We start from the raw sequence: 13,933 nt of genomic DNA on the forward strand, positions 1-13,933 counted from the left end.
ATTTCGTGATGTATATAGGAGATTTCACACGCAAATTGGTAATACTGAACATAAATGAACAAATTCTTCTTACAGCACACAGCTTCTGTGGGAAAACAAACCTACAGTACATACACAATTAAAAGAAAGTTAATTGACAATGAATAAGCAAGCTTTCCATTTGTAAAAGGTTTACAGTACTGTACATACTGTACCTGTACAAACTTGCACTGTTCTTCGGATTTAGTAACTTACTTTTAATTTTGTCAAGGTATGCATATCTGCAATGAAGTCCAGTAATTCATTAATGTATTGCCGCATACATTCCATTGCTGCTGTAGTGCACTGAAATAAAGGCAGAATAAAATGAATTCCTTCCATTAAAACTTTTTTGTTTTTCACATCAGGCCTCTATGTGTAAGAAACTGTAGTGATGTTTGATTTTTTTTTTCTGGATTTTCTTTGTGATCATAGCACATTGCAAACAAGATAATGATTAGCCCAGAATTATCTTTTCAATTCTGAACTATATAAAAATGCTTTTTAATATGGTACTGTACGTCCAGAAGTAATACATACCCCAGGTAGGGATGAAATCATGTGCTTTTGCAGAATCGTTGATTCAGCTAATCTTGTTCCAGCATCTGAGCAAACAAACTACGAAAATGAAAAAAAAATCAGTATCTGTATCTTTCTTTTACCCTTCCAGTTCGTACGAGTGGACATTTGTTGTTTTTAGAAAATATGACGATTACTAATCTTCATGAAATGTTTTTATAAATGAGATTTTATACATATATACAACATAAGTATCTATTCATTTTTCCCACTTTTTTTCTTTTTTTTCTAAAAACTTAATTGCTGGCTGAAAACTAGTAGAAATATTGTCTGAGCACTCTTAAAAGTGAGGATAGTTTAGGAATGCACAGTTAGGAAAGCTCATCAAACTTGTTACCTGAACCAGTAGTAATAGGTTAGTGTCTGGAATAGGAGACTTGAATTTTAAAGCCTGCAAAAGTTCCAACACGACAATGCGGGACAAGTAGAACTTATCTCGCTCCTGTAGGGAAAAAAATATATGTCAGAAAATTCACACCCAATTTTAATTTAACCAAATGTTGGAAGCCTGATCATTCCTGTCTCTTAAAAAGATAAATTTTAAATTCAAGTGGCAGCTCACAGCTGGCCAAGTCCTGCCTGAATAGAGTGGGGCTGAACTGGCCACAATAATCTTGGTTGTTATTTTATAGCAGCTCAAGGGACAATAAACAAGGTGTACAAAATCTAAAAAATGACAACATTTTGAATTGAGTCTATCTAAAGTAAAAAATAAATTCTAGCTCTTTTAAGAAATTAAATTCAACTTGAAAAGTTGAATTAGCTACTCAGATGCATGTAGAAAACATGAGCTTTTCCCTCACCTTTCTTGTGTTGTTTGATAATAAAATCAAGACATACAATTAAGCTGGAATCAACAAGAACTCAAATTACACAAAGGAATAACCTTTCACAGATATACGATATAGTGTAATAGAGATAATGAAGCCACGGAGTTGATTGTCAAGAAGAAGCTAATGAAATGGAAAAAACAGCCAGTTCTTACAATCTCTTGTGAAGGTTAATATAGTATCAAGAACACTTTAAAAGCTGCATCCATAAGTAAATGTGACTTTGAACAGATGAAACTCAGAACACCTTAAAAGCTGCATCGATAAATAAATGTGACTTTGAACAGATGAAACTCAGGGGCATTGTAAACATATACTGTACAAATATACTCAAAAATCCAGAATCTGTTTTTCCTTTGAGACAACACTGAAGTTCAGATATCCCTTCCTATAAAGAGCTCTTTAAAAATAATACATATATATATATATTTACCAGTATATATATATACTGTATTTATTAGGTAATGCTTTCATTTGTTATTTATTTCCTCTGTTTCTGAATATGACCAGGTGCTTTGATTGCATGTATGGTATTTTTTCACTTTTCACTGAATATTCACAAATATTCTTATGAGGCTGCTGTCAGTGACAAGTAGCTTAAATATTGTAGTGCAGTGATAAATTAAAAATATACCTTAATTACCTGTAATACTACAAAGACTGTTATTATCAATTTAACTTGCACTGTCAGAACACATCACAGGATTCCTACTTAGTGTGTATGTTCACAAACGTGGGCCACAGACAGTTGTAAAATAATACCTTAACAAATCTTACACCACATGTAACAGACTTACAATTTAGTTTTAAATAAATAAATAGAATGATTATAATCACATCCAGATCAAATTGTAAAATGCTGTTAGTACAGTCCCTTGCAAAATGTATTCAGGCTTTTTCTTGTGGTGTTCCATTTTGTGAAATTACAAAATGATTCAGACACATTTTTCAAACTCAATATTTTTAATCAAAATGTTGATGCTAAAACTGTATACTTCAAATGGTAAGATAAGTTACAATAAATGTCAACAACACCTAGAGAACATTAACAGTAATCCTGTATGTTGAAGCATTCAGATTTGCGGACTTGTGATCTTTAAAATCTTTACCAATTTTAATTGTTGTTGTTGCTATTGTCATTCTGTAAAGCACTTTAAGAATCCACCTTTAAGGTGCTACATAAAATAAAGTTACAATAAATGTCTACAACACCTAGAGAACATTAACAGAAATACTGTATGTTGAAGCATCCAGACTTGTGGACTTGTGGTCTTTACCAATTTACAGACAAAGTTGCCGATTTGTTTTGACACATTTGCTGAAGTTCTCTCAAGTTGTTTGGGGTTCACTTATAGAAAGCAGTTTTCAAAGTTTCTTGATAGGATGCAAGTCAGGACTTTGGGCCACTGGAAGAAATTCACTGTCTTGTTCTTAAGCTACTCCAGTAGTCCAAGTTGCTTTGGGTCATTTTCTTGTTCAAAGCTGGATTTTCAAGCAGGTTTTTCCCCCAATACTTTCCAGTACTTTACCCTATCTACTATACTGTATGTACCCATCATCTTGATAATCTTCCCAGCCTTGGCTGAAGAGAAGCAGTTACATACAGTAATCCTGCCACCGCCATGCTTGAGAGTAATGGTGGTATTGGCTAAGTGATGCACTATCCTGAGTTTACATCAATTGAAAGGCTTTGCAATTCCAATTTTGTTTTGTTTGGCCTCAAAGTAGTTTTGCCTGATTATTGCAGTTTCATTCACAGGTATTAGAAAACTGAAAAACATGGAAACACCAATGTAAAGTCCCATAATAGGGTGTTGGGCAATGCAGCCAGTACAGCCCAGGTGTTGGGTGTTGTGGCATACAGTAAAGTCTACCAGCATTTGGAATTCTTCTGGAGCAATTGTTCTGTGAGAGTGTCAATCAACTCATAACCAATAAATGCTTGATTGGATTCAGATCTATTGACTGACAAGACCATGACAGCAGTGACATCATCGAACCACTGAGCATCCAAATATACTCTGTGAATGGGGGCATTGTCATGCTGGAAGTCACCCCGGCTGCCAAGAAAGAATGGGTGAGGATGAGTTGAAGACAATCACTCAGTACCATTAAGTAGAGATCCTAAGGGAATGAGTGGACCCAAACCATGCTATGCCCACAATATTAAGGAATTATCATAACACTGTTGGAAATAAACACTCAAGGCTTCAGAGGTCCTCAGGTTGGCACCAGATGTAAACCAGTCTACCAAGCACGTGGTGATCCATCTGACCATGTCACTTTCTTCCACTGCTCGATAGCCCATTGCTTGTGCTATTTGTACCACTCGACTTGCAAACATTCATTGGCAGGAATGATAAGTGGTTTGTACACAGCAACCCGACTGGTATCACACTCTGTGAATTTTTCATGTGAATCGTTATTATTTCACTCAGAGGCCACTCAACTAATTGTGTGGCTCGTTAAGGTAATAGTGTGTATCTAAATTCATTTAGATTTGCCACAGCAAAGGTTTTGAATACTTACGCAGTCATGAATTTTCTATTTTTTTAGATTAATTACCATTACCTATTTACTTCTTTCTTTTTTTCATTTTTGCCTTGAAAGTGTGGAGTAGGTTGTGTACTGTACTATATATAGCAAATATTAATTGCAACTTTAAAGTGTCGTGACTGAAAGCTTAAAAGCAATGAAATGTGAAAACTGAGCCATGGTCTGAATACTTTTGCATGAAACAGTATATCAAGGCCATTTCAAAGACTGAAAACTATTGTGTATTTTACCTTTAGTGATCTTTAATTGATCTTTCTGAGCGTACACGAACTTGAAAAATGTTTTCAGGATGCCGTTGACTTTTACTCCTTTCACCGTTAAGGTTAATAAATGATTTATGTAGAACATACTGTATAAAGGAGCAAACCCTTTAAAATTGCAATGTCTTGTAAAACTTTGTTGTGCTTCATATTCATAATTAAAATCTTTTCTCAACCCAGTTTGTTTTATTTTTGCCAAAAAACATGAAACAGATCCCTGAGATAAACAGTGTATATAACTCTATAATATCTACTGTACATGTACAGTATATATATTCAGTGGCTCATTTTTTACAGGAACACCATTGAGAAGTAACAGAGATTTTTTTACAAAAAAGTAAAGGAAGAAAGTGGATCCACTATACTTTTATGATATTTGTGTATGTAATGTAACCCAAACTCTAATATTCTCATCACAGTACCCTGGTAGCGTTATATAAACCAATCCATTAACATCTTCGTACAGCTTGTATTTGGGCTATACATCTTCTGTAGGCACTCAAAAATATGTAAATCAATATGCACTGATTAGGCACTTCATCAAGAAGATGCTTCAGCCTTTCTCAAAGATTTGACTTGTGGCAAGGCAATATTTCTTAATGAAAAATGAAAGTGTGTTATTACCTTGTTGAAGGCACGATAGCACAATCCGCAGAGCTCCACAAGGTAGGAGAGGCTGAAGACCGCATACTGAATGACAAAGCTCAGTAATTTGGAAAATGGTTCTAGCAGGCTCTGAAATAAAAGAATAATCCTACTCTTTACTTCAGGTTATAATTTTTTTTACCCACACTCTTGTGCAGTTAGGTATTAAAGGATGTGGTTGTACATCAAGAGGCTATTCCTACATTCTGTATAGTATAGTGTAAGCATAACAGTCTTCATATTGATTAATTATTTTTTTAGTGAATGAAGATTGCTTTGCAAACTATATTCCAATACCTTCCCTTAATTAACTAGAAAACTTAACTTGAATTACTTAAATTAGACCTGATCAAAAATAAGTACTAACTTAAACTACTGTTCTCCTTCTTGTTGTGATCCAAAATTAAAATTTATAGTCCCCTTTTTCTGTAAATAAATTGGTTTCTTATGCACCCAGCATGGTTAAGCGTGATTGTGTTTTGGATATAAAAAGAGCTGTCACAAAAACCTGTACTGTGAAGCATCAATTTAAAAAGAAGAACAGAGTAAAGGTCTATAATAAGAACAGGCCACTCAATCAATTGAACTGAACTATAAATGCTATTTTACTTATTTTTTAGGTGTCAGTCCTTGCTAACAAAGTACTTTGCTTTAAGCAAATTCCTTTTCAGAAATATATCAAACACAGCTCCATTCTATTCTTAGTTTGTTAAGTAAATGGTTTTCCCTCCTATCACTCCAATTAAAAAGCCTAAAATGCCACAAATTAGTAATGTGCAGTGATGACTCGGGTATGAATTTCCCTTCACCCCAACACAACTCCTGTATCAGCTCTTTGACTCATTCCCCTTAGTGGATAAGGGAAACCCAGTCATCTCATATTCTCTGTCATTCCACCAAAATGATTGTATCTCAGATTGCATACCCACAAAACCACTCAATACTGGGATTCAGGAAAGATATTGAGTTAAGCTAAATTTTTGTATTGTTTTTATTGTTATATACTACACACATGGTGCCTTACCCTTGTTGAATTTGTGGTTGGTATCTTCAGCAAGCAAATAATAATCCTTAAACTGGAATCCAAGGGGCACTGATTGAAGAGTGAAAAAGATTGCTTTATTAAAAATTAAAAAATGTTTTGGCTGCACTAGAGATTGGCACACATTTCAGAATATACAGCACATCAAATTTAAAAACACCAACATGGAAGACACATGCAGCATTGCCTGGGAAACAATTGTTAACAGATTCATATAATTATTCTGCAAGATTCTTTTGGGAATATTTTTCATTTGTGAAAACAGTTTTTCAAGAATCAATTTTGATAGACTCAGAAAGGGCCAGGAAATTAAATATAAGCCAAAGAGACCCGTTTTGCCATTGTAATCTTTATTGAAGTGTCCAAAACAAAGTAAAAGAGCTAGCATTTATACAAAATCCAAGTGTCGGTATATTCTGTACAATATACTGTACAGTAAAACTAGCAGGCTGTTCAACCCTTGTTGCTTAATCTTCAATCAGACTTTAAGAGGACTCAGCAATCCATAGCCAATATTAATCGAAACTAGTAATACAGTATTAAAGTCAGCAGGTTCTCCCTGACTTTACTAATACAACCTTGTTCATATGGTCCCATCTCCTGTCCATACCAGTTATGTGGTTGAACTTAGACCATAATAATTGTCAATAATAATAATATTTATTATAATTGTCAATAACAATAATAATTGTCTATGATGTCTAATACATTATAATATGTATAGTAAGAACGCAGACTAAAGAGAAAATTTCCTTCACAAGAAGGCTTGCCCGTGGATTGATAACGAACATCTTTTATGAGCACTTAAACAGTAGATTAATCTTGAAAGAAAAAAAAGAAAAACAGGAAAGGAATACCTTTAGTGGTAAAACAGAGGGCAGTTTAGTCAAAAAGGTGTGGAACTGGTTACAGATGGTTGTCCACAGATTGCTGGGGGAATCCATTGGAAGGGCCTCCATGAAAGTGGCAATGTTCTCGAGGCAGTGCAGCATGGCGCCCCCTGCTGGCAAGGTCTTCTTGTTGTTTAAACCCTGAAAACCACACGGGAGGATCAGAGGAAAGACTCTCTAGTCATCTTGGTAGAAAAAATTACCTTAGTAGGCAATAAAGGTTGTGTTTGGCAAATCACAGTGTGTGTCTGTTAACAAAGAAATAAAAAGGTCCTGTTAGGCTTAAGAATATGCTAGGTCAATTAATTATTACATGTAAGATGACAGGATATTTGGACTAATAATTTTATTCCTTTAAACCTTCTTCTGTACTGCTTCAAAATATGCTCCATATTCACAGTGATTACTTCATAAAAATGAAATCTTGATGCCAATTGATATTACCATGTCAATTCTCTCACAATTCAAATTATGGTTTTATCTTATTTTACAAATACTTGATGCCCATGGGTTTCACAAACATATGGAGGGAATATCATCTTATACAATGGCCCCATCTGCTGGATGTAATGGGTATGCATCTTGGTAGGATATGAAATAATTCAAATCTGTATGCAATACTTCATAAGAATCAAATATCTTTCAGATTAAACATTTTGCATTTGATGTTTTTCAGGTACATCTTCTGTGTATTCAATTTGAGTCTTTTTTGTAATAGACTTTTCTCATTATAACAAAGTAGAGATAGTGAAGTATACTGTATCTAGTAACATAGTGATCTTGTACTCATTTTAATTACTGTTATATTAGCGATTTAAGGATGCAATAGTAATAGACTTGAACTTGAAAGAAAGACTAGAAGCCTGTTATAATAGTATAAAACTCATATTCCAGCTCTGAAACTTAAAGATCTAATTTCTGAAGCAATAATTTACTCTAATTTAATCTGATTAAAAAGGGTTCAAAATACTTTGCGGTGATTCAGATAATACCCCACAATTAATTAGTTTACGTACTGCATTAACCAATTTTATAGGACTAAACAGGACAAAGACCTGGTCTTAAAGGTGGGATCAGAAAACTCTTTGGGAAATTAAACTATCTTACTAAAGAACGAGACAGTCAGAACTCTCCATGTGCAGCAAAGTCTAATGGTTGCTACAAGGATTGAGTGATGAAATAGTGATGAATGTGATTTTAAAGAGCTGTACTTTATACAGGGGCAGGAATCACATCATTAGAACTCTCATGTGTGTCTTTGAGTCTATGCTAAAAGAGCTAAGCAGTCAAGGGATAAATTATGACGAATTCATTTCACTTCAATTCATTTTAATTGTTAAAATCTGAATATATACAACATAAATTATAAAGCAAAAGGGTGACTGTCCACTCTTCTAACTATGAAGAATTAAAGGCTTAACAGTGCAGTCGCCAATCCAAACCATTAGATTGGAGTGTACAGTTTCAGTGAGAAATCAAAACTTACTTCTAACAGCTGGTTCAAAGCAGCAACAGAGCTGAGCTCATTGAAATCCATCAGGGAAGAAGCCAGTGTTCTTAGAAAGCTTCCGTCTGCAACAACAAAACAACCAAAAACAGAGCAAGACCACTTTAACAGGGCAGATGCAAGGAATTTACTCTTTTTGGCGAGCGTCCCTGTTTAGCTTACCCAAACTCTTACCTTTAATATTGCTTTGGAAGAGCTGAGGGAGAATGCCATTAGGAGCCAGCTGATGAAACACACAGCGCAAAAACTGCTTGGCCACGCCGGCCGCGTTGCCTGGGATCATCATGCTGGGAGTCCAAGGAAGATAAAAAAATGAAGTATACCACAAATACTGTACACAATTTTAGCTTATTCATGTTAAGCCAGTTTATGATTGCTTAAAAACTGAACATTGTTAAAAGCTGAAATAGCAAGTTAAAAGACAATAGAAGGCATCACATTATAAAAGAAAGAACAGTTAAGGAAGATATAGTTTATTCATTAGTACTAATGTACTAATTTCATGGTACCAAAAATATTAGCACACACAGTAAGCAAAAAAACCCAACAAATAAAATAAAAGCAGGAGTGAGATACAAAATCTTAAATTATATTTGAATTAAATTTCAAAAATTCAAAAATCCCATACGATACCTCTCAGCTTGGCCAGAAAGATTTGTGCTTGAAGCTAACCTGCAAAATATTTAAATGCAGTGATAAGCAATAAAACCATCTTCTTCCACATGAGTGATTTGAATTCAAGTCGAATTCACTACAACTACCTACTGTATGCTGCTTTTTAAATGTGATAAATTGATCACTTTTTTAAATACGTAATTTAGCACAAAGACATCATCGTATCAATGATTTATGAAGGACTGTTTTATTGTTTTTAATTTCATTGTTTTAAAACCATCAGTTAAATATTAACAATATGTCCTAATCTCCCCCAGTCCATTATTTCAAGTCAGTTCAAGCTTTAGTTCAACAAAATGACAAAGGGCAGACAAACATCACCACCAAAGACTACAGTAAATTAGCATTTTAGGATGTAAGAAAATGATTTTATTTTGTTCTGAGAGTGAGATTGCAGAGCGGATGAAATACTTCCTGTCAATTACTGTTATGCTGGTGGACACAGAGGCATCTACCAGATGGGAGCATGTAAGATTCACAGTGGAGGGGGTGTGCCACATACTCCATAATCCTTTTAGCCTTCTTTACCTTTGGTTATGTATTATTGCTATTATAGACAGTTTTACAAATTTATCAGAATCTACAGAGAAATAAATTTCACTCTTCTTAGTTTTCTGATGGATTTTAATTTGCTGGTCACATTAACAAATTATGTAAACTTAGGATATATCCAATGTGGTGTTCAATTTTAGCACTGAGCCTAAAAAATTCAATGATAGCTGTGACGTGCAGTTAACAAAGTGACCCATGTTACAGTACAAGCAGTAGGCTGGAGTTTTTTATGTTTGTTTCATTCAAAATAGGACCGCTGTACCTTCCTACAGACTGCATTATGTCAAGGAGCAGGGGAGCCGCAAGGTCTGGGCTCAGGTGAATGAACATGGAGAGAACCACAACAGCCAAACCCAGGGTCTCCTCGTCATACTCTTCTAAGACTGCTCCACAGTCATGGCACCTGTGCACCACAGGACAGTGTTAGTGAGATTGCAGCGTGACAGTGTCAGTCATCATCACCCATAACCACTGAAGCTGAAGTGGTGTTTCAGCTTCAACGCTCATGTTGGCATCATCAAACGCTGAGATAAGCATTATTTTTCATACTCTAACTGCCCTTTCCTTGCCCATTCAGAAACTAATGGGCACAATTTGCACAAACAGGGAAAACCTGGCTCTGTATTTTTTATCTTTCTTTTATTTTGGTTCTGCCACATGTTTTGGCTGGGAAACACAGCAATGAATCTTAAATTAAACATAGTAAAAAAAGTTCCAGGAAACATAGAGAAAGTGATGGTGCTTAAATCCAACACCCATTATCAAAGTATGATTTAAGCCCACTGGGCCAAACACATGAGACATTGCTTTTATGATGATTACTTTAAGTTATGAATAAGATTAGTTTTACCTGCAAATACACAAATAAGTACAAAGTGCTTTGTGGTTCTTTTTTGCTCAGCAAAGGTACCCAATCCATTATTGGTAGAAAAACTTTGGAATTAAAAATACAGTAGTTCCAACACTACATTGGGTTAGGGTATAACCATTTGAATTAAATTGTTGAATACAGGTAAACAAGAAATTATCATACTTTGATTAAAGCTAATGTTCTTGGTGATCTGAGAGGAACCACACCTATCTGTCATTGTGGTTGGCTGATCGTCAGTGAACTCCTCAGGCGCCGGTACAAACATGCTGACAGTGCTTGGCGCTGACAACAAGCTGCACTTGGTAGCTCCTGTAAGACGAGAATTTACAATAGTCAGGGTAGACAGCTGTCAGAATACATGCTATAAATAATATTGCTTTAATTTGTACATCTATATTTCAGAGTGATGTCTCAGTGTGGTACTGTATATAGAGATTAAGATAAATGTGGACCCTGGCTTTTAAATGCTTCTCAATCTTTTCTGCACTGCACTCTCTTTAGTTTTTTTTTACTATTACAACAAAATTCTGACTTAATTTCTTTAATGGTGACTTAGTATTTGTAAATGGCTACATTTGCAGCCTCATCTATTTAAAAAAGATGTATAGTCATTCACTTTACTGTATAGTCATTTCACTTTGCAGAAATGTAAAATGTCATCTTTTCTTATGAACATTTCTTTTTTTTGGATACACATATTTAAAAGTTTTTTAAGTGCTATTATAGTCAGTAATTGAATCCAGGGTACATTGCAAAAAATCGATTTATTCTTTTTTTATTAATTTTCTTTTAGTTTTCTTTCCCTTTTTATCTATACCTACAACGAGTATGCTCAACTTTTAGGGAACCAATAAGTACAGTAAAATTAAATTCTTTAAAATAAATATTATGTCAGAACATGGGTTAAGGTTATAGGGGGTGTCTGCTATGAGCTTAGGATCTGGCATAATCTCTACATACTATATCTTTTCTCCATTTTATGTTTTAAAAAAGGAAAAAAAGGCTAACCAGAGTTAATTAGAACTGTTCTGAGTTAGCACAACTGCTGTTAATGGATGGTTTGTGCTCAGGGTATACAGTATGAGGGTGTGGTGGAGGCAGACTGGAGCCGGCTATTTGTTTTTAGATCAGCGCTTTGTGCTGGAAATTAGGTGTTTTTGACTTTGACCTTTTTTTGAGAAAGACCTCCCATTTTGTACCAAAACACTAGAGGACAGGACAGGAAGAGCCAAGCTGTTGTGACCAACAAACCCCAAGGTGTCACACTATGCAGTATACTGCATAACCTTTAACATGCAATACCATGCCTTGGAAATGAATACAATTAATACAATCTTAAAACTGTCACAACATCATATAGCAACAAGGCCTAAGAAACCTCAAACCGATTTCCACAGATCCCGACTGCATATCTCTTTTCTTCTGATTGTGCAACTAAACACTAGTTTATAATTAGTAGTTCAATGAAGTTATTTATGTATACCTTTATATTTGATGAAAGCTCCAATAAAGATATTAGGATGTAGGTATAAAACATAGTAATATAAATGTAAAACAATATTTAAAAAAAAACAGATCTCAGTTTCCTTGTTATTCTGTGCATTATTTTACGGTATATCTGGATATAAATGATTATATTTGATGGGAATGTCTACCCAGAAAAGTGATTTAATTGTTCTTCTCTGTTTCAACATGTCTTTTACTTGCCAGGACTCAATCCGATACTTAGCCATGAATTCTGTGGAAAGAGCTATTTTTCACTTAAAACTGGCCTGGTACCTGTACTAACCAAGAAAATAATGCACATGCAGTATGTATTTAGGAGCCCAATAGATCCTGAATGTACATTTTAACTGAACAGAATTATTTAATAAATTAATAATTAGACTCTAGGAAACACTTACCTGTTTCCCAAGTGCTGATATTGTGTGGAGCGCTCGACTGATGCTCCAGCTGTCTCTTCATTAGTTGGCTCATTGTCAGCGTACCCAGGGAGCCACGCTTCATTTGCCTGTATTGTGCTGGAGATGAAACGTCTAACATATAAACATATATTGAAAAAGCGTTCACATTAGCTGAGAAAGTAATCCATTCCTGAGGTTCCCATTGTCACACAAGAGCCTCCAGCCATCCCTGTGCCTGGTGGGGTCAATTCAACTTGTTAAATAGTGCATTCTAATGCCCAAGAATGGAAGGTTTGTCAGTTTGTTGGAACTGGCACCAGGACACCCTTGAAAACAAGATGTTGCATCTCAGGGAAAGGTTCCTGGTAAACATATTGGGAACTAATGGCAAAGGCAACTGCCCTTGCATTGTGCCTACTAAGCCATTTCTGAAAGAATGCTTGAAATGATTAAGAAACAGAATCTGAATAATGCCCTAGCAGTTCTATGTATGCCGGACCTGTGGTTATCTGTATGACTGTGTATATATACTGCAAACCTGACAAGTTATTCAGTGTCTTCTTTCTGTGGGCTATTTTGTGATATAAAATGGAAATCAGACAGACAACTCTTAAGCTTAGTTCAACACAAATTTTCCATTTCATTTTGGAGCACCAGACTAATTCTTTAATTCTTTAGTCTTATTTTGGAAATCTATCCCCAGCTCCCCTTCCACACACACAAAAGGTGCAGTAACTTTTATAGGATTAATCACTGTACATGAGAACTACTAATACGATACCGTGAAACAGAATGTGTTATATTCAACTCTGATACATGGAGCATTTGTAACTTTTTAAACTCCATTCCTACTAATAGCTTAGTTCATGATAATAAAAAAGACTATGATGTGTATTGGACATTTTGATCACAAGGTACAGTAAATGCCACTACATGTTATGTACAGAATCCGATTACATGCAAATATAAAAGTGTAAAGGAAATAAACAAATTTGAATATACACATTTGTTATTGAGCATTCAAATTTGTATTCAGATATGAACTAAAAAGATTTTTTTTCCAGGTATATAATTTTCAAATGGATTATTTTTCTTTTAAGTACAACTTTTGATTATTACCTAATTTTATCAATCAAAATAACCTGCATATGTGAACGGGCTCCTATCTGTGACACAGACAGTTCAATATCATAGCTTTTACTATTGTATGTTTTAAAAGTCCATCCACACATTAGCAGTAACCACTAAATCCATAGAGTGGTGCAGTGAGCCAAAGCTTAACTTGGGAAAGGGCCCTAGGCAGGACTACAGCCTGGACAAGATGCCATCTTTGTGAACCTGCCATGGTGCACATCAATCCCAAGACTTGTCGGATGAATATGAACTTGCAGGGGTGTTAGAAAGAGAGGTGCATCTCCTGCAATTGGTGCTTACTCTCCTGCAGGTCTCTGTGGAGCTTCCAGCTTTCATGGGTTTAATGATAATAACAGTTGTGACTGGTGGGTGGGTCAGAGGAACGTCTAAGAGTGTTACGGTAAACTGAGCAGATTAACAATTTGCAATTATATGTTGGGAGGTCTATAAAATAGGAAAATAATAAGTTG

At 35.1% G+C, this 13,933-nt stretch overlaps 1 protein-coding gene across 4 annotated transcripts in view; it reads right to left on the reverse strand.

The window, feature by feature from the left end:
• The window catches only part of LOC102697689 (unc-79 homolog, NALCN channel complex subunit), an 81,084-nt gene that overhangs the window by 9,132 nt on the left and 58,019 nt on the right, over positions 1 to 13,933 (reverse strand). For all 4 annotated transcript variants that reach the window (XM_015351054.2, XM_015351052.2, XM_015351053.2 and 1 more), the window contains 12 exons: positions 12,330 to 12,446; positions 10,632 to 10,734; positions 9,817 to 9,957; positions 8,961 to 8,999; positions 8,502 to 8,614; positions 8,307 to 8,392; positions 6,788 to 6,961; positions 5,913 to 5,981; positions 4,868 to 4,978; positions 935 to 1,039; positions 559 to 636; positions 235 to 324 (listed from right to left, as the gene is read on the reverse strand). In XM_015351054.2, coding sequence (XP_015206540.1) covers positions 235 to 324; positions 559 to 636; positions 935 to 1,039; positions 4,868 to 4,978; positions 5,913 to 5,981; positions 6,788 to 6,961; positions 8,307 to 8,392; positions 8,502 to 8,614; positions 8,961 to 8,999; positions 9,817 to 9,957; positions 10,632 to 10,734; positions 12,330 to 12,446 — 1,226 coding nt within the window. The remainder of the gene's footprint in view (positions 1 to 234; positions 325 to 558; positions 637 to 934; positions 1,040 to 4,867; positions 4,979 to 5,912; positions 5,982 to 6,787; positions 6,962 to 8,306; positions 8,393 to 8,501; positions 8,615 to 8,960; positions 9,000 to 9,816; positions 9,958 to 10,631; positions 10,735 to 12,329; positions 12,447 to 13,933) is intronic.

Source organism: Lepisosteus oculatus, chromosome 8 (assembly GCF_040954835.1).
Source record: "Lepisosteus oculatus isolate fLepOcu1 chromosome 8, fLepOcu1.hap2, whole genome shotgun sequence".
Taxonomy (NCBI): Eukaryota; Metazoa; Chordata; class Actinopteri; order Semionotiformes; family Lepisosteidae; genus Lepisosteus; species Lepisosteus oculatus.